Source organism: Euwallacea similis, chromosome 31 (assembly GCF_039881205.1).
Source record: "Euwallacea similis isolate ESF13 chromosome 31, ESF131.1, whole genome shotgun sequence".
Lineage (NCBI taxonomy): Eukaryota > Metazoa > Arthropoda > Insecta > Coleoptera > Curculionidae > Euwallacea > Euwallacea similis.
In genome coordinates this window covers 641,473-667,205 of record NC_089639.1, presented here as the reverse complement: position 1 = coordinate 667,205, position 25,733 = coordinate 641,473, and the positions used below count along the sequence as shown (strand labels likewise).

General features: G+C 30.9%; 2 protein-coding genes across 8 annotated transcripts in view; one reads left to right on the top strand and one right to left on the bottom strand.

The window, feature by feature from the left end:
- The window catches only part of LOC136417976 (toll-like receptor 2), a 116,764-nt gene that overhangs the window by 3,039 nt on the left and 87,992 nt on the right, over positions 1-25,733 (top strand). The gene's annotated exons all lie outside the window — the stretch shown is intronic.
- Hipk (Homeodomain interacting protein kinase) overlaps positions 1-25,733 on the bottom strand; it is a 99,481-nt gene that overhangs the window by 56,499 nt on the left and 17,249 nt on the right. For all 7 annotated transcript variants that reach the window (XM_066403807.1, XM_066403808.1, XM_066403810.1 and 4 more), the window contains exons 4-6: positions 11,433-11,626; positions 5,657-5,887; positions 579-733 (exon numbers count right to left, since the gene is read on the bottom strand). In XM_066403807.1, the coding sequence (XP_066259904.1) occupies positions 579-733; positions 5,657-5,887; positions 11,433-11,626 (580 nt within the window). The remainder of the gene's footprint in view (positions 1-578; positions 734-5,656; positions 5,888-11,432; positions 11,627-25,733) is intronic.

Genomic DNA, 25,733 nt, shown 5'->3' with positions numbered 1-25,733 from the left:
GTCACATAGTTAATTATTTAATGGTTCGTCCCGTACGTTCCGATGTAAAGTACAATACATTAAAGTTTAATGCTGTACTTCCATTTGCGGGCGTAAAATGGTTTGATTTTTCATACCATTCAACTATGGTATGAAAAATCAATGTTTTGCCTATAACTTCAGACACTATAATACCTACCATTTTAATTAAAGAAAGTATTTTTGTGAATGCTCATAAGTAAATAATTATTAAACTTTATTGAAAAGTTACTCGGATCGACTTGATCACAAGTGAATTTTGGGATGTACTTTATATTGAAAATGTATCGGGCTGACTAAGCTGGTGTTACTAACAGTTACTAGAAAAAGTAAGTTACTATTAAAAAAACTTATAAAGGGAGATCATTAAAAAAAACCTCAAGTATACGTCCAAATATCAGAAGCATGTTTTGGATAAATTGATTAGACATCATTTATCAGATTTTAATAGAACATAGCAAATGGCTCAATCAACGCTCTACGTTTACGGTTCAGAACCTACTACTAATTTTTTTTCAATGGTCACCCATCACATTTCGCAAGTTTCATTACGACATTACCTGTAGTATCTAGATTGTAGATAAGTATTGCAAACAGCCTTACTGACGTGACTTGCCGATCCAAAATCAATGACTTTCACCCGATAGGGTTGTCGCACCGGATCTACTAACATTATGTTTTCCGGCTTAAGATCAGCATGTATCAATCCAAGTTGCTGAAAATGAAACAAATTAGGACAAATCGAAACGACCCTCTAATATAGGTTATTTTCGATAGGCGATCACTATTGCTTTTCGTAAACCGCTGGAATTACAACGTTGGTTAAATAACTAAACAGTTGGCATTTGTTAAGTTCATTTGGAAATCCTTTACAATGTTGTCACATGGTAAGTGATTTTCGGAATATTTAAAAACATGTGAAAATTGACAAAAATGTTAATTTGTTCATAAACAATTTGGAGTAGACAAAAAGTTTAACAGCTTTTTACTCTCTACAAAAGGACTTATACCAGTACCTACTCGTTTAATCACTGAATTATTGCTATCAACTTAGTTTTTTAATTGGAATTATTTCACTGCAGGCAAAAAACGTTATCACTTTTTGATTTTGTTTTGTGAAAATGTTAACATGCAACTTGATTTAAGTATGTAAAAAACGAAGTAAGAAAACATTTAAATAAATATAAGTAAACTTGTACGAATAATAAGTAAAATAACTAAATGCCAGGGTTGTCCATGATAAAGCAAGTGACTTAAAAAAACATTGACAATTAATATTCCGGGTTGAAACGTGATGAAAGTTTCGAGTCAGTATTTTAGAAAAGAAAAGTTAATAATATATTAACAATACTATAACAATGAATCAGTGATTAAATGTCATACAGGAACATGTAATATGTCAATTTGTAGGGAGCAAAATGTCGTGAAATTTGTGATGATCTAAACATTTTTTATCATAAATAGTTTACAAAACAGAACAGACTAAAAATGTTTTGTAATTTCCACATTTTCCAAATATCACAGAAATCACTCAAGATGTCTATTCAATACAAGGTAAAGGTTTCCTAAATGAGCTGGACAAATGACAACTTTTGTTCTATTTTAAAAAACATTGTAACTCCAGCCACTGCAGAAATGACAATAGTGAATGCACCTAAAACAAGACAAAAATAAATAAACTTTAAGTAAAAGTAATTAAACTATATTAATTGCAATAGGGGTGTTCGATGATGAGAGAAAGATATTTGAGATAATTGTATACCTCATTTTCATTACAAATGTCCTATAAATATATATCTAAAAATGGCTCAATGCAGAAATACAGAATGTTAAAATTTTTTTTAACTAAATTAATTTCTGAAAACTGAAAATTTAGTCTATATTTTCTCAAAAAAGCAATGTGGTCCTACGTCGTCAAAATCGCGTAGAATATGCAATCGTGACCTTCTTTCCTTAATCTTTTTAATTGAATATGTAGTCCTGCAAACTGCAAAGAAGTCCTACTTTGTCTTTTTTTTAACAATATTCTCAAAACGAGGCCCCTTTATTCTAACTTGTTTTCTGTCTATCCTCTTGAGTAGTTATCTAAAGAATGAATAAAATTGCATCGCCGAATTAATTTATATGACAAAAATAACAAATATCATTTCTAGAGGACTTTTGATAATGGAATTTAGATTTTTGTAATTTTAATAATGGAAAAACCCCTCTAAGTCGTCCTGTCAGCACAAAATTATGTTAAAATTGGAATCTCACTGCTGAAAATTGTACAAAGACATTTTTAGCATATCTTCTCTACACGTGTAAAAGGGAGATGGATTGACAGAGACGAAGGAAGGAAGAATAAAGATTTCATGGCAGGACATTCTATTTGTAGACACGATATACATTTTTTAACTATACAATTAAGAGTTAATAATTGAGCTCTTTTATACTGGATTTGACGTGGGTGATTTTCTTTTGAAAAAATTTTGCACCAATTCAAAAATCTACATGTACCCAAAATAGAAAGAATCAGTACATCATCCCTATAAATAATTAATTAAAATTGACATTTTGAAAACTGTACTAATATATCTCAAACAAAATCGCTATATTCAGCTGACGAATTTTTTAATTGATTAAGTCCATATAATAAGTGTTCGATTACGAGCTTATTTTATGACTTAACGCACAATAAAGGGAAACAAATATGGCCATTACGCGATTTGCCGAACAGATAAATAATCACGCTGATGCTTTAAAATTACAAATAAATACTGACATATATTCTTAAATATTCGCTATAGGCAATACCTAAATAGTACCTTATTATTAAAGAAACGCAATCCACAATATAATATCATTTAATTAAGACGATGCGTTGCTATTCTTATTTTTACATAACTGTTATTGTATGTATTATCTTAATCGCTATTACCGCGATAACATTCTGAAAGGTTAATAGAGATAACCCCTCGTGACAAATGATGAAAATTATTTTTGTCGCAACATTTTTGCAAAAACAATTATTATTATAGGCTCTTTATGAAGCTGTTTGTCGGCTATAAAAAAATTCATTATAGTTCTAACACACTAAAATAGGTGAATATTGTTACGACTGACGGGCGATCGCCATCAATTTAAATGCGTCTTTGCAAGAAAATGTAAAAAAATGTTGGAATCATAGCAACTTTAGCTATATATATGAGAAGACGATTCTTAAGAATGACTGAGTTTAAGACTAGTACATCTATAAGGTCCTTCAAACCCTAAAATCGCAGCAATATATAATCCTAGGAGGCTTGTTACTTTAACATAGCCATTAAGTCATCATGAGCATTGTATTAGATGGGTGAAGACTGAATATTAACTCTTGTGGGACATAACTTCTTTTAACAAGTGATTGAGATATTTCAGAAGTATTTCAATTCTGATTCAAAAGTTAAATTATTAGCAAATTAACATGAAATAAGGCATAAAATGCTGTATACAAAGAGGTTTTTTCATAAATTATCACATAAATAATAATCATATAATACGTAAGTACGTAAAATAAGCTTTTATGAGACGAATCAGTATAGACAAACGAGCTTCCAAACTAATCCATAAATCGATGAGTCGAATAAAACCTTATGCAAATATTACACACCACATTATATCTGAATTCTTGTTAATTTACTAATAATTTTCCTAAAGCAAATAATTAACTTGGCTCCAAAATCCTTAGTCACCTATTGAAAGAAGTATATACAGGGTTGTCCACTAAGCGCCCGTCGGACGATTACAGCCCTATTTATAGTTTTTTTTGAAAATTCTTTTCACAGTTATATGTACAACCTTATAAGGTACATTTTAAAAATATTTTCATTTATACGGGGTCCGTCAAAAAAACATACAACAAAAACTTTTGTTTTTTTTAAATGGAACACCTTAATTATTATTGCTTTTTTGGATTCTGCGTTCAATTTTAACACAAGTGTATTAACACGTTGACATTCTTAGAATTAATAGTTTTCAAGATATGCGTTATTGAATGTTGAAAGTGGCAGTTACTGATGTTTGCAAAATTGCAAATTGTTAACAAACGGAAAGGTATTTTGGAACTCTTTTTTGTCACAATACAATAGAAGATCCGTATTTTAGTATGGTATCAAGCCTTACTTAACACTTTCTACAGGGTGTCCACAAAAATAAAGCCAACTTGAACATCAAAAAATGGTCAAAACTTAAAAAATTTAAATGGGACTACTATTATTTTGATGTATTATAAAACTACGTCGAAAAAGAACCCATGTTCACATTTAATTACATACACTAAAGTTGCATAGTTTTAGGGTAATTTTGTTTTACAAGTTTATGCATGGACTGTACATTCCTAATTCTAATTTATAACGTGAATATGATGGACATATCTATGGAAACGAACAAATGGAGATAATAATTTGTTTTTTTTTTTTTTTTGGTATTAAGAAAGTAGCTGAATTAAGTTTCTCTTATTCTCTGCTGCATGTTTAGTACTGTATTTGAAGTCGTTCTGTAGACCAAAGTAACTGAATTGCAATGGATGCCTAATTAGCAATTGTTTCTCGTTGTCATGTCAGTGTTATTATTTATTTGTGTGTCCTGACATTCAATAATATTTTGTTCATATTCTTTCTTTAAAAATAAGTTTTTTGTATTAAAAATGAATTATACAACTCAAGAATTAACCGATATGATTTATATCCTTGGAGAATGCTTTAAGAATTGTCTTCTGGCATCCAGAGTATATGTATTATCTCCATTTGTCCGTTTCCATAGACACGTCCATCATATTCACTTTTTATAAATTAAAATTAGGAATGTACAGTCCATGCATTAACTTGTAAAACAAAATTACCCTAAAACTATGCAACTTTAGTGTATGTAATTAAATGTGAACATGGGTTCTTTTTCGACGTAGTTTTATAATACATCAAAATAATAGTAGTCCCATTTAAATTTTTTAAGTTTTGACCATTTTTTGATGTTCAAGTTGGCTTTATTTTTGTGGACACCCTGTAGAAAGTGTTAAGTAAGGCTTGATACCATACTAAAATACGGATCTTCTATTGTATTGTGACAAAAAAGAGTTCCAAAATACCTTTCCGTTTGTTAACAATTTGCAATTTTGCAAACATCAGTAACTGCCACTTTCAACATTCAATAACGCATATCTTGAAAACTATAAATTCTAAGAATGTCAACATGTTAATAAACTTGTATTAAAATTGAACGCAGAATCCAAAAATGCAATAATAATTAGGGTGTTCCATTTAAAAAAACAACATTTTTTGTTGTATCTTTTTTTGACGGACCCTGTATAAATGAAAATATTTTTAAAATGTACCTTATAAGGTTGTACATATAACTGTGAAAAGAATTTTCAAAAAAAACTATAAATAGGGCCCTAATCGTCCGACGCGCGTTAGTGGACAATCCTGTATATACATGATATCAGTCAGTCAATATTCAGTTTTACATATATGTAATCTGCTTTAATCTATTAAAATAATAGTCTTATTAGACTTAGTAGGACTATAGCTAATTTTTTCACAATTTTTTTAATTTTTAAAAACGACGTTTCTATGCTTTATGTAAAAATGGTAATTTAAATTTATCTAAAACAACTACTTACCTTAAGTTTCAGCAACGCTGTCAACACCTGTTGTAAAATTGGCCGAATGTACTTGAGGGGCAAAGGACTAAACTTGTTCTGTTTAAGGAAATCGTACAGATTTTGTTCCAACATTTCAAACACAAGGCAGGTGTGGGTTTTATGTTGAAAACACTCGTATGCGCGTACGAAATTGAACTCGTCCGCATTTTCTTGACTCAGCCGGGATAGAATGCTCACTTCAATTTGGCCCTAAATGAAAAATAAGGTTGGGGTTTATTTCTATACAAAAAAATATCAAATACAATTATTATCAATTTATCGAATGAGAAAACGGGAAAAATGATTGTTCTCCACAACACATCGTCTCTGTAGACGTTTCGCGTTATTGGACCAGACTTGAGAGTAAGAAAAACACTTTTCTCGAGTGTTAAAAAGATGAAAAATGAGAGCAATATGCAAGGAAAAGAGATTATTTTGGGCAGCTAGAAGATATTAATATAATATATTTCAATTCTTGTTTCAATACACAATTGTCACAAAACTTTATAAGCATACCATTGTAACATCTACATATATTTACAATCACAAGTTCCCTGTAAATTTCCCAATCATGTATAGAATTGAATAAAGAATGTGAAGTAGTATACTAGTATACGACTACCGTTGTCTATTTTTCACATTTCTAATAAATCTAAATACAACGATCCTACTTTTAAGGTTACGTGCAATATTATCAATACTGTCTGTTCCTGACGCCACCATTAATACTGTTTCATTTGTAGCATTACCTTTTAAGCACTCTATACCATTTTTAGCATAAACACTAAACAATTTGACGAATAATTAGGTAATAGAAAGACAATTTAAACTGGTAAAAGCTAATCTCCCGTAATTCCCAATTTATTGCGTGTCGCACTGCTTGAAATCACACATATTGCTTCGCGACATCGCACTGCTCCAAGAGAACTTTTCTATTTGTTCTTCAAGAAATATAACGATGTTTTCGGAAGCAAAATTTTGTCGGGAAGCAGAATCGGTGATCGGATTTGTCATTTACTCTGAAATGTAAGATACGACGTCATCTTGAATACATTTAAATGTCAAGGTATCAATATTTTTCGACCATTGGATAGACCCTTTACAGCAATTTTCAAAAAATATATAATTATTAGATTGTTATACCAACGGGTCTTTACATATAGAGTGTAGACGTCAATAAATGTCCAAAATCCGCTTAATTATCTCACTCGAATCATAACATTTTTTTCTGCTATATAAAAAATTTAAAGGTATCTTGTACAAGGTGATTCATTAATAATGGGATAACCGAAAGCTGGAGATATTGTAAGTCACATGGTGACGATCATTTGCCGGCTTCTGTGGCGAAGAAGATGCTATTTCACATTATGAGATATACCTAGAGTACTATAGTTTGGTTTATTTCGGCTTTAATTTCTCGTATTATAAAATTTAAACTTAGTGTTTGTTAAATAGACTTTTCTCCAGAATGAACCGAAATATCAAAATGAAACAATAATACATAATAGAAAAACGATCGTCCCTTCAGACTTTTAATTTAATTTCATGTTAGGCATATAGGATAAAAAGTTATTAACTGAAATTCCGTTAAATTGGCCGTAGGTAACGCCCTTTATTAGCAATGGGGAAATTGCAGAACCTATCTTTTATTTGTCACGTAAAAAACATAATTTTACAAATTTTCAAGTATTTAACCTGGGTATTTTCAGAACAATGACAAAAAAATGAATTAAAATTTTAACTTCCATGACCCTGTATAGTGATAGTTTCGGGTAAGGTATATTTTCTCCAGTAGTGACCATTTGACGTGTAGTACCTCCAACTTTCGATAGTCCCATTGTTAATGAATTACTTTGTAAAGGATGTTCCATAAACTGAATGAAACCAATTTTTACCCATTCACCTGTAATATAAATTGAGATCGAGTCCTCATTAACATATGTATCAGTTACAACTTTTTTACGTCGACTGTTATTGACTTAAAACGTTAAGAAACATGCCACAATGCAGTGAGCACAGGATCCCAAGCCACATCGATACCGGATTCGTGCTACTTGGCAATCATCAGGAAGCTATAGACAAATAGAGGGACCAAAAAAAATTTTCCCGGAAAATCGAAACAGTGAACGGACTACCTGTCAGCTGGTAAACATACAATTTTTTTCAATTCAACTTTTTAGTTTCACAAAATTAAAGTCTGTCCAATGAAAAGGTGCAATTTGTTTGTCAGAACCACACTCAAAGTAATTTTAGTTTTAAAAAATTAATGAAAGTTTTGTTTTATTTTTTATTTAATTATGTATAACTTACAGTACAAGAATACTCATAATACTAAGTTACTTATAAGTAAGGACACAATAGGAATATAACAAATTTAAAAAACTGAATTTATTAATAAAGTCGGATCCGCTTATAGCGAGCATGCTGGTACCAAAAAAATATGTCCTCTATATGCGAACGCTCGCTATATGCAATTTTTATCAGAGTCGGTTACAACGAATGTGCTCGTTGTAAACTGTAAAGTTGAATACAATATGTAGTATTATACTGAGTGTAAGATTTAAGTTTATTATTAAAATTGTCAGTCACCGGATTCATTCACAATCTATTAGTTTAAATTAATAAAAATGGTAAATGTAATTTTTAATTCGTGAACAAAATTTGAAGTGTAGATCTAAAGTAGTTTTAGAGCAATTAATTAAAAATACGTTTTTAGGCCGCTATCTTTAAAAAGCGGTAGTTTCTTTAAAAAACATTTCCGGGTACAAGTTGATAGGAACTTTTTTTCATAATTTTGTACGTAGAATCACCCTTTTCATTGTGTCGAAATTGTTCCTGGACACCCTGTATATTATGATTAAGTTATAACACCAGCGAATAATTTGTATGCACCCCCTACGTGGATGGAGAACAAATAGACGAGTTATGACAAGTTTCTTGGTATCAAGTGCGCGTTATAAACGAAGTTAAAGTTGAAAAATGTAGCGACTCCTCATTATAATCGTAGTAAAAAATATTGTTAAAAACTGACCAAAAATTGATCGTTGTATTCAAAGCGATGTAACAATTTCGCAAAAAAAAATTGCTCGTTGTATCCAAGCTCGTTGAATCCAAACCCAAATTTTATTAAGTTTAATTCACGATTTGCGGTAATACTGAAAAATACTCGTTAAAACAGAACGCTCGTTATAAATTGTACTCGTTATAAGCAGACTCAACTGTAATTTGAAAAAATAAACGTCCTTATAAACTTTCATATTCCGAACTGCTGCTGTCATCTTTGGAATTGATAACGAGTCGTTTTACTGTTCTTTCAATTATGACATCCAAGTCCCACATTTTCTTTTCCACTTTTTCTTACACATGGTGTACGCATCTCTGCCATTTTTCAGTTATTTGACTCACTGCTTCTTGTAAAATTTCTCTAACATCACGTATTTTAAATGTAACACTTTTTTCTGAAATTAATTTTTTTATGCCAACCTAAATAAATTCAATGGAATTAAATTCGCAATGAGATGGTAGAAGTCGAAACGGTCATATTGCGAGATTTTGCCATTTCATCAATAATATATTTGGTAAAATGTTCTTTAATAGTCGATAAGAATTCAACTTTTAACATCGTTTCTTCAAAAGCAATTTCTTTGGAGCGTAACCATTCTTGAATATCTGCTTTCTTCATTGCAGAGGAAGGAGTTTTCTCAACTCGTCTCGAGTGATATGGTGCATTATCCATCACAGAGTTCGGTTCCAAACGAGGCAGCACATTTGAAAACCAGTTTTCGAATGATAGTCCATCCATTTCTTCATGGTAATCGCCAGTTTTCTTTGACTGAAACACCCAAAGGCTATCAGACACAAAATCTTCTTCACTATCAGTGTGACAAACAATGAGTCTTTGTTTCTTTACCTGGCGGATTTTATAAACTAATTGACAGTCCGCTTAAAAAGTTCTGTCTAGATGAACCAATCATTTTGTCCACCCACACTTTTGTGTGCATGTGTGTGTATGTCCAGCATTTACTCAGATTTCATTCAAGTAATAAATCTTATTATTTCACGTCTGTAACATCTAATTTGCTTCAAGAAATCTCTGTGCCAAAGAACTATTTCATCTTTGACCATCAGCAAACTATTTCTACTACGCTTTTTTAATTTGAAATGTAATGTCTTCAATAACAAATGGAATAACGATCTTTTAAAAGTTAACAGATCATCATCATCATAGACTTCTTCCAGAACCTTATTGATGGTAAGCATTTCATTACGGAAGAAAAATTGGTGCACTTTCCTTCGTACTGTACTACTATCAAAATCACAAACTGACTCAATAATGGATAGTTTCTTTAGCGTTTTCCATTGAAAATGTGAAATCCTTTGTATTAATTGCAAATTTTGTAAGCATTACGCTTGGAAACCCCAGATATTTCAGCCACTCCATACATCAATTTTGTCTATAGTCAGTTCGAGATATTCACGCAAGCTGTTCTTATTCATATTCAATATGACATTCTTCATTTCCACAATTAAATGTGATTTTTTTGACTTGTTCTTTAATGAAGAATCAATCTGAAAATCTGGCATTTTTGAGGGAAATTCCTCATCTGCAGTATCTGTTGAAGTTGAGGACATTTTCGGAGTCACTTTTTCAGAGACAGAGACAGTCAGTGCCAGAGACATTTTTGATCAATTCCAAATGCTATCCTATAAACAATTTGTAACCAATGAAACAACGCGCTACTATGGGTCACATGATGTTTACATTTGCTACATCTTTCCAGTGGATAGGATATAAGTCACATGAAGAAGATACGTGAAAGTGAAAATTTAAAAAGTGAATATATGTACATGTGACTGCGGGCAGAAAGATTCATCATAGGTTTGACCTTTCGTGAATATTTTACTATAAATTATATCTTTAGATTTTTTAAATGGCAAATAGAAAAACTGTTCAATTTGTTGCAAATACTTAATAGTTATACCTTCTTGAAAACATCTCAACAAAGTCTATCCCAGGGCTAAAAAACATTGGCATTGATATGTTGCCATTTAGAGAAATTCAAGATGACATCGAAACTTTGACATTTGACAGCTGGCAGTAAATCCAATCACAAATTCCCAAGAACATTTTAGTATATAAAAAATTTGTAAATCCTTTAAACAACAAATAGAAAAGTTGCGATTCGAATGTTGCTGCACATACGCAACAGAAAAACATTTTCGAAAACATCTCATCAAGGTCTATCCAACAGCAGAAAAAGGTTAGTATGTTACCGTTTAAAAAAATTCAAGATGGTGTCATATTTCTGAATATCAGATTATAAGCTGTCAAGTTTGACAACTGTTCAATCACAGATTCGGCTTCCCGACAAATATCTTACTTAAAAAAGTATCTCTCGATTTTATAAATCGCACATAAGAAAGTTTAGATTCGAGTAAGATACTTAATTAAATGTCTGTTTTTGCAATATACGAAATATTATTTTTTACTTTGCGGCGAGACATTATTGCCCACAAAAGTACCTTTAAATTATCTATCACAATTCTGAAACTCTGAATATGAACTCTTTTGCACTACATGCCAATATATCTTCTTCGAAGACATCGAAATTCACAGATCAATGACTAAATGCTTGTTTTGTGAGTCTTTAAAATTAAACACAGAAATTGAAACATCATTGCTGCACAGATTATAATAAGAATATAAGAATTTATTGGCGTTAGTTTTTATTGATTGAATTGATTATCCACTCACCTGTCGGGCATATGAAGGATGATTTTTCAATATTTTGATGGCCACAATCTCATTGGTGCCCTTCTTCCAACATTTGACCACTTGGCCAAAGGTGCCTCTGCCAAGAAACTCGAGCACCTCATACTGGTTTGTCATGGAATAGAGCACTTCATGTTGGACTAGCTGATAGTCACCATCCGCGCCGCTTCCGGAACCTGTTAATGAAATAAACTCAAAACATCCCATTTTATTTTTATTTTCCGATGATATTTCTATCTGTTCTAGTTAATAATCAATGTTTTAAATGACAAAATTATATAGAGTGTCAAGAAACGTCATATCATAAATTGTAGGGGTTATGGAGAAGGTTAAAATAATACTAGTACATGATATAAAAAAAACATTCCTAGCTGTCTTCGTTACCAAATTATTCGCTCTTAAAGTAAGAAGTTAAAGCTCGCAATTTAAAAAAGTATTTTTTGCTTGAACTTTCAAATAATTATCATGGTAACAATAAAAAGTTAGGCGGTTTAAATGGCTCAATTATTTTCATATATAAACATAACATTTTTATAATAACCTAATATTTAATTTCATTTCACATTGTTAGTATGTGTGGTACATGTTGATAATGAAATGCGATGTTTTCAAAAACGGTACAAGATATCGATTAAAGCACGATTTTTTGTGGGAAAGTTATAAAAACATAACACTATGAAAAAGATACTGATTTTGTCAACTCACTAAAAAAATGAATTACTTTAAATGGGAAAATTTGACTTCCCCTGTATAAGAAAGACATAATGAAACATTTGTTTATGTACGAAAATAAGCATGACTATGAGTTATTTCAACCGCCCAACTTTTATGGTTACCATGATAATTGTTTGAAAATTACAGCAAAAACAGTTTTTAATTTCTTCCTTTGAAAGCGCATAACTTGGTAACGAAGGCTGCTACGAATTTTTTTGTGTAAAGGACCAGCATGATTTTAGTCTTCTCTATAACCCCTAGAATTTATGATATGATTTTTCCGAACACCTTGTATACTGGAATCAAGAGAATTAACATTAAAGTTGAAAAGTTTTGTGGGTAAAAAATCTTGGGACAAAAAATTAAAATCTTCCAACTAGCACGTGAAATTGTTTTTCGTAAGGCTTATTACTTTCATTGACCTAATTAAACCTCCAAAAAGCTTCGAACATGCATTGCGAGAAAGAAATATTAAAAAAATATGTTTGTAATTTTTTTAATGTTTTGATTTTTTTAATTATTTTATCTTTGAAATGTCGATCCATCAACAATTATTCAAGTTGACAAATGTTGTTGTCAAATACCAAAGCTGAAGTCCTGAAATCCAGGTGGAAGGTAATATGTATTTTCTTTGCTCGACCTAGTATTTTTTGACTGTTTATGGTCTACACTATAACTGAATTTACTTACCGTTTTAGAACATACGTACATAACTTTCTGGAGTTTTAAAACGGTCGGTAAATAAAATTTATGGTTAACTATGAATATTTAAAACTTGAAACAGTAATAAAATAAACTTGAACATCTCTCAATCAAATTACATGTGAAAAATTACCTATATGCAAAAGATACTGTTTAAACAGTTTTTTTTCTTTAAATATAATTCTGCGACTAGTCAACAAAAAATATACAGGGTGAGTTTTTTAAGTGTGTCACGTAAATATCTCTGAAGTTATGAGTTTTAGAAAAAAAAGTTTCAAATAAAAAAGGTATTATATGAAAGGGGGAAATTTTTGGCATCATCACTGTTTCGATCCAAGGTCATCTTCAGGTTCTAATCAAGGTCAACTTTGTTTTTTCAAATGGAAACCCCACATTTTTTGACAGATTCTGATTTGTTGTTCAAAATAAACATGTTTTTACTTGAAACATTTTTTTATTCATTTGATAGTTTTCGCACAAATTGACATTTTTAAAGAATTTTGTTCGAACGAAAATGCTTGTATCGATACATCCAAGGGAAGAAATTTTAAAAAAAACATAATTTTTAAAAGACATTGTCTACGCTGAAGTGCCAACAACTGCTGAAAACATGAAAGAAAGAATAAGAGTAGCATGCCGTAACATTCCACCAGAAACATATTGGAATATCCAACTGTCATTCAAAATGAGGATCGCTAAATGCATTGAAGTAGAAGGACATCATTTTGAACACTTATTTGATTGAATTGTTTAAAAATGATGGTTTTTTTTATTTCTTCTCTTGAATGTATCGATACAAGCATTTTCGTTAGAACAAAATTCTTTAAAAAGGTCAATTTGTGCCAAAACTATCAAATGAATAAAAAAATGTTTCAAGTAAAAACATGTTTATTTTGAACAACAAATCAGAATCTGTCAAAAAAATGTGGGGTTTCCATTTGAAAAAACAAAGTTGACCTTGATTAGAGCCTGAAGGTGACCTTGAATCGAAACAGTGATGATGCCAAAAGTTTTTCCCTTTCATATAATCCCTTTTTTATTTGAAACTTTTTTTCTAAAACTTATAACTTCAGAGATATTTACGTGACACACTTAAAAAACTCACCCTGTATACATCACAAACAAGAGGTAAGAACAAACTAGAGGCTTCGCAAAACTTCAAAATTCACAAATAAATTGTTATATTGAAACGCATTATCAAAATTCATTATCTAAATATAGTTAAAACTGATATAGTTAAGTAGAAGATAATTTTATGAAGTAATTTTCAAAACTCGTTCATTATCTCGGAAAAAATATCGCTTCCATCGCATCAATACATCTCCAGTTTTTAAAAGGTGATTTCAAGTAAATCTCACAGGATACAACATACTGCCAGGAAATTCAATAAAATATTCAATGTTTTTACATTATTTGAATGAAAAATAAATGAAGCCAGGAATAAAAAATAAAAACTATAAATTGGGGCACGTAAAGTTTGGTCTACACTTAACACTTTGTCGTTAGTCTTGCATGATCATGTCAGATGTGTCAAACAACATAATGCATGTAGACAGAAAGTCTGATGTTTTATATTAATTGCAATGATTAACTATAACTATAACTGAATGTGATTTGACAAACAAGAAGGCAGGCAAGACTTGACCTGAATAAAGACTAAACAAAAGTTTTAATCTTATAGTTACGTGATAACCTAACTTATAGTGCAAATATAAGATTAGGTAGTTTTCTAAAATTATGCAAAACTGAAGACAAACCATTATGAGTAAATCAGACTTAGTACACATACCACAAAATTTATTTCGAAAGGTGTAAATAATTAACCAAAAAAAGTTACAGACGAAAGTATTTACACTTAAATAAATAAGTCTCTAATTTTATTTTGCTTCAAATATAATACTTTTTGGACTTTCCAAGGCTCTAACATCCAAACGGTTTAAGTAAAAGTGAAACTGTTACAAGTTAAGAAAGTGTTATATTTCAACTTCATCAGTGTTTTCGAAATAAAGTATATAATCAAAAATTCATATAATTTCGAGAGAAATAAAAAATTAAAACACTAGACATCATCTGCCGGTATAACTAGATTTGCCACCATTTTGAAAATAATTAACATGAAATGGACCCATCCACTTTCACAATAATGCAAAATTTCTATTTTTTATTAGTTATACAGGGTGAACGTTTTTCAAACTCAAACGTAAGTATCGCAGGTATTCGAATATATACCAAGCCGATTAAATTCGGGTAAAGTTGCGCAACTTAATGGTTGTTTAGAATGTGCTTTAGCCCCGCCGCGCACAAGCAACTTTTCGCTGACAACTATTTTGTTGCCGAAATAGAACATGCGGGTTTAAATAGAATCCCGCGCATGGGTGATTTTTTAGTTGAAGCAACTAAAAAATTAAAACATGTTTCATTTCGCCGGTGAATAAATAGTTGTCCACAGTTGACGAGAAACATACAACACACTGGTTCAAACCTGTCGCTGCGCACAGGCGATTTTTTCTAGCTGTTTTACTGTAACATTAACTATTTTCTAGGAGCTTGTACTATGGCTATGTACATCATCATTTTTTACCCATTTGCCCAGCATAGCCAGATGTCAGTATCTATTATTCTCAAAAACATGTAGCGCTATATAATAAAACTTTCATCGGGTACCCTCTCAATTTGTTAAAAAAATGATGAAATTATCCTTTGAAAAGTTTTCAGCTTAAAATTGGATGAACATAAAATCGCTTTTGTTTTGGTTTCTTTTTCGTGCGATCAGAGTACAAACACTTGTTACCTCAAAAAAAATCATGGCATCCATCAAAACTATTCAATTGCCCGTACACGGTCGCAAAATCTTACCAGCAACTTGTTAATTGCATCAATATTTAGTCACCAGCAAATCAAGTTGCTCTTGCGCGGCAGGACTTAGGACTGATAAAATTCCAAATACTACCAGAGATATCCGCGAAAAACCAAATGAGTTAAATTTCGATTTTCTTAAATATTATTAGGTGTACAACTTTGCTTCCGCCGTTTTTGAATAGATGTATGTAGCGGTAAGTAATGATCGAAATAAATAACCCCATGTGGGCATGCAGGAGCCTTGGGCACCTGTTAACATAACCTCATAAAAATATTAGTCTATTTGTGTCTTCATCATAAAGTTATTCGCAATTGAAAATGTCAGTGTACGAGCCAAATTCTCGTCATTTGCGGGAGGTTTTACTTTTCTGCTTCAATATGAAGAAATCTGCTGCTGAGGCTCATCGAATGCTCTCAGATACTTATGGGGAAGCCACTATTAGTGAAAGGACATGTCGTGAGTGGTTTCAGCGCTTCAAGAACGGTGATTTTCACGTCGAAGACCAACATAGCGGTGGAAGAAAGAAGGTTTTCCAAGATGCGAACTTGGAAGCATTACTTGACGAAGACTCGTGTCAAAGTCAACAAGAATTGGCACAATCATTGGGAGTGACTCAACAAACAATCTCAAAACGCCTCAAAGACATGGGAATGATTCAGAAGCAAGGATATTGGGTGCCGTACGAGTTGAAACCAAGAGATATTGACAGGCGTCTGTTCGCTTGTGAACAGTTGCTTGCAAGGCAAAGACGGAAGGGATTTCTGCATCGTATTGTGACTGGGGACGAGAAATGGGTTCATTACGATAATCCCAAACGCAAAAAGACTTGGGGATATCCCGGCCATGCTTCCACGTCGACGGCCAAACCGTCTATTCATGGTTCCAAAATCATGCTCTGTATTTGGTGGGATCAACTCGGCGTAATATATTATGAGCTGTTACAACCAACTGAAACAATCACAGGTGCTCTTTATCGAACCCAATTAATGCGTTTGAGCCGAGCATTGAAAAAGAAACGGCTGCAATACAACGAGAGACATGATAAAGTGATTTTGCAGCACGATAATGCTCGACCCCATGTTGCGCAAGTGGTCAAGAAATACTTGGAAACATTGAAATGGGAAGTCCTACCCCACCCGCCATATTCTCCTGACCTAGCTCCTTCTGATTATCACTTGTTTCGATCCATGGCACATGGGCTAGCTGACCAACACTTCCGGTCTTATGAAGAAGTAAGAAATTGGATAGAATCGTGGATCGCTTCAAAAGATGTCCAATTTTTTCAACACGGGATTCGTATGCTGCCCGAAAGATGGGAGAAAGTAGTGGCCAGCGATGGACAATACTTTGGATCCTAAAGGTATAATTAGTTTTTTACAATAAAATCGCGAAATTCGGAAAAAAAACGGCGGAAGCAAAGTTGTACACCTAATATAAGAACTACTGATTGTCCCAAGATAAACAAACTAAAATATTGTTGAGACACTTTTTTACAGTAAATCTAAATACGTCGTAAAATTTTTTATAACACGCAAAATTCAAATGTTGCAACGAAAATATATTTTCCTTATTGCCGCCATAGATATTTTTGTTGTTTAAAAAATGACTATAATAGGTTACAGGAGTTAGATGAAAGTCAATTATCATTCGTTATCATAGGATCATTCATATATATTTATACAGGATGATAGAAACACCAGATACGATAATAGAATCCGGAAATAATGAACAAATGAATATTAGGCGCTAGAGAGTAAAAAAATAAAGCAATTCAGCTAAACTTCCTTTATACGAAAATTGCTTGTTTTCATTTAATAAGGCGTTAAAGTTTTTTTTAAATTCTCTAAATTGGGAATAAATTTCGCAGACTTGAAATTGCTCCTAAGAATTTTTCTGGGTACCATGAATTCATTTAAAATATCTGTTTCAAGCTAAATAATAGGTGGTGTAATCTTCGCTTTGCCAGTATATAAATCAACGTAACTTTTTAATCAATGCCAATAATTGCAATATTTTTACAAATTCTGATACTCTTAACTATTTTAGATCAAGAGGGATTCTATAAAAAAACTTGCATCTTTAACGGTTTTTGGGATATTTTTAATTAAACAATTCTGCAGATTTTGAATCTTTTGTTAATATTACTTTTTTGATGCTCCCTGCCGATTAGGTAAAATATGAAAACACAAAAATTTTTATTTAGTTGAGTAAAAAATTATTTAAACATGTTTATCAATTAAATAAACCAGAAACGTCAAAATTTACCAAAGTGTGATTTGAATCTCAATTTATACTCCTATTTCTTAAATTTTCTAAAAACTGAATTTTTAAAACAAACATCCGCGTTTCCTACTAAAAAATTTTAAATAATTAGCAAAAATATAAACAATGGATGCGTGGGTGAATTAACGCAACTAACAATAAGCCTTAAGGGAACGTTATTTTTGCGGATCTTAATAATACTATAAAAACGAGATGTTTTACAGTTCTAAAGTGTTAATTTGTATCTTTATACATCTATGAAACTATGTTTATGTTTTTTTAAGTATGTTATAAATTTGTCTCTAACCTTTCTGCCCAGTCTTTACTTAATTTACCATAATCCTACCATTTAAAAGGTCAATTTTTTGCCCATTTATGGGTAAGAGTCTATAATGACTTTAGCTATAAATTTGTCTGTTAGAAGAATTTTAATATTATTTTAAGCACAGAATTTTTGCATTTGTTCGATAGGGATTATATGTGTATTTTTTAATTTTATAAGATTAATCTAAGTTTAGTTTTAACTATCTCTAAACTCTTATTGGTGATTCTGTGGTAAAATTTGAGCTGTTTCTTTTATAGCTAAAGTGGAGTCAAGCTTAGAAACATATTTGGAAGTAATAGAGTAACTTAAGCCGTTAAAAAGAATAAGAATCTCAGACTCAAAGAGATTTTTTTGAGACAGATTGTTCTTGCAACTACACTGTTATTATTCCTATTCAATGTTCGTCCAAGCTATTAGTAAAGGGTGAACGTTTTTTTCAGTTAGTTTTAACTAAAAATATTATGCAATTTCACGCTTACTTGTGTGTGAAGTCTATTCCCAAATAGAATAAAAGAAATAAAGCAGATTATTGTATAATAATATGGGATAACATTTGTTTTACAACATCGTCATAAAACTTAAACTGTATCTGCGCCACTGACCTGGATTCGAGCCACTGTACTTTTCAAGCTCAAGAAGGAAATTGCAACTCGACCATTATTTTTAGTTTGGCCCAGAGATAGTCGGATACGATTTACTACTTTGAAGCGGTATAAACGCGCAAACGAATATTCACGATTGTTTGAACAATTGAATTGTTTTCCACATTCAATACAAAACAGCATTTATCAGTGAAATATGACGATATAAGCATAGGAACATGATAAATCGTTTATGTGTTATATTAAAGACGTACCTTAAACACGTATAGTATTTAATCATCAAAGCATTAATTTTGAGCCACCATATACAAGGTAAATCCGCTTTTTCCACATGGAGCAAATTCGAGGATCTTTGAATAAAAAGTTCCTTATTTTCATTCTACAATTTGTGTGAAAGTAACTTTTTAATTTCTGCAAATTGGAAATAAATCTCCCAGTGTTTGATCTACAGTATTAAAACTTCAACATTTTTATAAATTCTAATGCCCCCAACTATATACATAGTTTACGTCAAAAAAGAACTCGTATCTCGATTTTTGAGATATTTTCAATTAAGTGATTCTGGACATTTTCAATCTTCTGTTAATATTACTTTCTTAATTCTCCCCGCACGCTACGTAAAATGTGAAAACAATGCAATTTTTTGTTTAGTTGAGTAAAAAATTATAGTTTATTATTAATCGAATCAATTAAGTTTATAATATATTAAAAATCCAAAAATGTTTGTAGCACATTGCAGAAATTAATTCTGAGTTAACAATCCCCTGGCAATCCCCAAACTGTATCGAAACAGCTTTTCTTTACATAGAAGTCTAAAAATTAATGAGTTGGTGACCCCCAACCGCTTCACAGATGCGTATTATTCTAGACTTTGATTCCTCTAGTATTCAGACGAAGATTTCCTTTTCTCAGTCCACAATGAAAATTTTTGGTCTTACATTATCCGGTTTTGAACCAAATCAACCAATATTTTCCAGTTCCTCGCGAAGTCCTTTCAAAATTCGATGATCTAGTTACTTATTAATGGGATAAATTTAAAGATATCTTTCAGTAAGACGATGACTTCAGAAATTTGTTTACATATAAAAACAAACTACATATATTTCTCTTCTCAATATTAGTGAATTAGTCGAAGCATTGAAGAAAATATAACAGAATTTATTTGTCACGATAATGAAACAAAATATTTGTTAATATATTTATGACTACTTTTCGATTTTGAAAACGTCAGTAAAAATGTCAAAAATGACGCTCGTGTGGCATTTTATTATTTTGATGGCCTATCGCGTAATACAAGCATTTAATGAACAACAGAATGAATGGATGAAAATGTCTTGAAAACGGTTAGAAATACGAGTTTTTTTGGAAACACCTTTTTAATGTAAATAAAAGGGTTCGAAATATCTATATACTTAAAAATATTGAAGTAATCGACCCAGATCCAAAAGTTAAGACGACTTTTATCACATGATAAACACCGGTGGCGCCGCCTATCAGCTAGCTTGAAACAGATATTATAAATACATTTTCGTATCCAAAGACTGCTCTAGAAACAATTTCAAGTCTGAAAACTGTAAAATGTGTTCCTGTAAAATGAATATATACAGGGTGTCCGATTTAAAACTGTAATTGAAGATTACTCAATAACGGTACGTTGTATGAAAGTTTCAAATAAAAGTTGTCCGGTAAAGAGGGAGACATGTCATGAAGATAGTGACTTTTAGCCAAAACGTCATTTTAAGGTCATTTCAAGACCAACTTTTCTTTTCAAATGGCACCCTCTATTTTTTACAGATCCTTATAGACTTTAAAAAAATGAATATCTTTTATTTGAACAATTTTTTTATTAGACGTACTGCTGCTGAATTATCGTTGATTTTTTGTCCAATTTTTGAGATATTCGAAAATATTACACTTTTTTTTTTCTAGAAAAGTTTTGCAATGCATATTCTGTTTAAAACTCATAAAAATCCTTCTATCTAATAAAAAAATATTTCTATAAAAAAAGATAAATAAAAAAAATAATTCTAAAAAAAATTAATTTAAAATCTTAATTTGAAAAACTTATGAAAGAAAATGTTCAAAAGAATTTCCTTTCTGCTCCAAACACGTTTCAACTCTTATTCGAAAAGAATTTTCTTTTCAAAGAAATATATATATATTTTTTTTTAGATTAGATTGGATTGTTATGAGTTTTAAACAGAATATGCATTGCAAAACTTTCCTAGAAAAAAAATGCAATAATTTCGACTATCTCAAAAATTGGACAAAAACCAAAGATAACTCAGCAGCAAAACATCTAATAAAAAAATTGTTCAAATAAAAGATAATCATTTTTTGAAAGTCTACAAGAATCTATAAAAAAAATACGGGGTTGACGTTTGAAAAAAAAGTTGCCCTTGAAATAACCTTAAAATAACGTTTTGGCTAAAAGTCAGTATCTTCATGAAATGTCCCCCTCTTTACCAGACAACTTTTATTTGAAACTTTTTCATACAACGTAGTTTTTGAGTAATCTTCAATCACAGCTTTAAATCGGACACCCTGTATATGTAGACTAGACGCAAATTAATTTATTATATTATGGTAGATATGAAATAAATTTTCCCATTAGATCACTTATTTTTCGAAGGAACTCAGCTCAAACAGTTTAGTCCGTTTGAATCGTCTATATGTGAATTTAGACATCAAGAATGTGGACGCCTCTTCGTTGATGTGTGATTTTAACCAGTTTCTATGAGAATATGCGTGGTTTTTTAATGCTATCTGCAACCATTTCGATACCAAGATCTAAATAGAGGTCGGTTGCTTGAAAGTATTTGGAGACATTCGCAATGCCACGCAGTTTTTTATTTTGAAAAATTTGAATCTTATCGAGGTGGCTCTTTTTGGCTGTAGAATGAATATAAGCAATTTTTATATGAGGCAAGTTTAGTTGAATCGCTCTATTTTTTTACCGTCTAGCAACCTATACTTATTTGTACCATTGTTTCTGAGGTACCTTACATATTCATATGTATTAAACATGAGAATGTCCAGCATGTGTATGTACCTATCGGTAACAGATGCAGACTTGATTAAATGGAAAAGCATTTACGTATTCAGAAGAGTAGTTCACAATGCAAACAGATTTACAAAATTATTTTTGGTTTTTCAGTTATTTCGAAAAAATCGAAAATTTTCAATTTCTTTTTTATTTTTTTTTTGTGAAGCTATGGTCAGATATAGATGAAAGTTAAAAGTATGTTTCCATGACAGGGTTTCATGAGTTTACTAGTGAATTAACTTTCCATATCTTCAATAGATAGAAATATTAAAATTCAAATTCATACATACATATATTATTTCATATCGCGTATTGATTGTTCCTCATTATACAACCTATGAATTGTACCTTTGCAAAAAGCAGGCTGTAAAGTTTTTTTGTATATTTTGAAGAGATATAATATCTTAGATGATGCAATCGAATGTTAGCGCGGAGACACAAATGATTCTAATACGGAATAACTCATCAGGATAATCGAGTATTCCTTTGTTTTAAAGACTAGTGAGATGTGTCACTAGTTTAGCTGGTATTTAGTGAGTGAAAGTAAATGTGGTATAACTGTCATTTAAAGAGTCATGGTGAGTGTCGCCAAAACTTTTTTCCTTTTTTATGGTGAAAGTGGAAGCTGTGGTGCTCGTGTTATTGGTGCGTTCCTCCCTCAAGATTTAATAAAACAATATCTCTGCTCATACGTTTTCACATTAAACCGTCACGTTAAATCACAATTTAACATCAGAAAGTACGATGTAAGGACTAGGGCCTTGCAAAAAAGCTCTGAGTGAACAGAGACGCTGTTGGATAATTCCATGCGTAGGATGAGGCAGTGAGAGTATAAGAACCTAGAACGATTTGTGGTTTAAATTAAATGAAGAAGTTCTGATTGTTGCTTTTTGGGGTTTAGCTGAAGCCGCTTTATTTTTGGACTAACTATTAAGGTAAGGTTTGAAGTATGTAGTATTTTGTCTTTACTATTAATTTTGGTGTTTTTTAATTCTAATTTTCTCTTTTAAAGGTGTACAGGTTTGGTAAATATAAAATTGCTCACATTCTCACGGAATTTTATAATATGTGCTGTATTTTGTATGTTTTTTTTCCGTTTTGTAGTTTTATTTTTGTGTGATGTCGAAAATAAATTTGTCGTCAATTACGTTCAAACATTTAAATTTCCAGACTGCTGTTTCCCCAATGTTTAACAAATATTTAATATATTAGGACTTCGACTCCTTATTTTCTTTAACCTAGAAACCTCAATTATTGCCTTATCAAAGTAATAGATTTTATTTTTTTGTTTACTTTTCAAGGTTAGTTTAATTAGTTAATTTTTAAGTATTTTTTATGTAATTTAAAAATACAGAATTACGAAGCACTCATTTTGATAAATCACATTCGTTTTGAATTTTAATTATGGGGAAAGCACTAAAAAATCTGAATAGCTAAATCTAATTGTCAGTAATTACTTCCGCCCATATTCTCGAAATTAAAATTTTTGTCAAATAAGAATTTTTTGATACAATTAGGATGAGTTTTATTGACTTCTTGGATACCTGAACATTTATACACATTTGGACACCAAAAGTTCCAAATTCCGGTAAAAAATAAATACAACAGCCCAAAATCATATCATTTTTAAATCAAATTAAAAAAATAGATTAAAAATTTACAAAGTAGTATTATTGTAGGTAAGATGTAGAATCTAAAAATGTAAAAAAAATGCTGGGTGTCCCATTGATAGATCAATACTTATACACATTTCCAATCAAATAGGAAGTAATACAACATTCAATCCATCCAGAAAAATTACTAATATTACTTTGTATAAGTGGTCAATATTTTAAGTTTTTACATGAAATAGCAAGGAAAAGACACTTTGTGTTGTGGTCCGGTATATTAAAGGCAAGTCACAGATCCACAAGAAAATTCACTTTGAAATTGAACCAAATTTTAGTGGTCTGGTCATTTGAATGTAATGTATATTATTGTCAATGCAAAAGACCGTGACCACCGTTTTCACCCCATTTTTTTGGATAGTTCTATGCATATACAGGGTTATTCACGCTATACGGCACAGAATATTGTAGCCAAAACACTAGGCTTTCAGAAAGTTTTACTTTTGGGCTATATGAGGATCTATTATGGTTATTTTTTGAAATTTTTTTCATATTATACAGCGTATCTCAAAAGCCTTAAACGTATTAAAGTTATGTTTTTTTAAATAGAACCCCTTGTATATTATTGCATTTTTGGATTCTCTGATCAAAATAAGTGTCTGTTTCAGTAAAGTTTATAATACCTCAAATTTAAGATGTTTTAAATAATTTGAATTTTGTTAAGATTTAACCTAATTTTCATGTTTTAAATACTTAAGAATTTTAAATACTTTTAAATAATATTTTTAACTACTTAAGAAGTATTTAAGTTATATAAGCGTGATTTACAATGAAGTGTAAAAAGAGATCATATTTTATATCCCAATCATAATCAATTTGCCATCTTGTACAGAATGTCCAAATATTAAAACTAATCAAATAAGAACTTTAAGTAACTATAACTTGATTACTTTGAATATGACGCCATATTTTTGAACTTACCAGGAAATGTAATTTTTAGTTACCTATCCAATGGCATTAGGGTATTCATAGCTAAGTCTTCGCGTATTTACAGAATATACTAAAAAACTGTTCTTTGTACCATTTGATGTTTTTTGATTAAATGTTCCAATGTATCTAGTTTTATGTATCTGTATTATGGATTTTTAAAAATATCAGATAATTCATTTAATCTCTGTTTAGTCTGCAAAGTCTGCTTTTGCTAGAATGGTATTATTTTTTGTAATTGTGGACGTTTAGATCGTTATTATTTGATATTGCTGCGGTATTGTATAGTCAAAATGAAGATTAACCCAAAAGAAGAGAATAATGACATGATTTTTATTCTTAGAGAATGTCATAAGAATTGTTCATTAGCTTCTCGAGATTATGCTCAAAAGTCTCCCAGAAGAAAACATCTTAAGCCAGGCATTTTTGAAAGATTATTATACCAGTTTCAGGAAACAAGAAGTGTCAATTATAAAAAAAAACCGTTACAAGAAAATCTGTCACAGAAAAAAAGAAAATGTTTTTACGGTAATTGGTTCAGTTATCGAATATCTCAATATTAGTCAAAATCGGATATCCGAAATTAGTAACATTAGTGAAGTAAGTGTTTAAAGAATTCTTAAAAAACATAGTTTTTATCCTCATAAAATCCAGTTTTGTTAAGAACTTTATGGAAATGATTTTGACAACAGAACTGAATTTTACATGTGAGTGTTAAATAAAATGGCAAAAAATGAAAACTTTTTTGATAATGTTATTTAGTGATGAATTTTCTTTTCATAATAATGGTCTTATGAATAGACACAACTTTCATTACTATTCTGATTCGAATCCGCATGAATACACAGTCATGATAAATCAAAATAGGTGGTTCATTAATGTGTAAGATGGAATACTAGGCCCATATTTAATTGGATCGTATTTTTTTGAAGGACCTTTAAAATGGTATGATGCTTCTACATTTCCTTTTCCACCAACTTCCAGCATTATTAGAAGTCCTTTTAACTATTAGAACCACCATGTGGCTTTAATTGGACGGAGCTTCGCCTCATCACCATCGCAAGTTTTGGCAATTTTTAAATACCAACTTTCAAAACAAGTGGATTGGAAGAAATGGATTTCAAAATTGACCCCCTAGATCTTCGAACTTAACTTCGTTAGATTTCTTTATGTGGGAA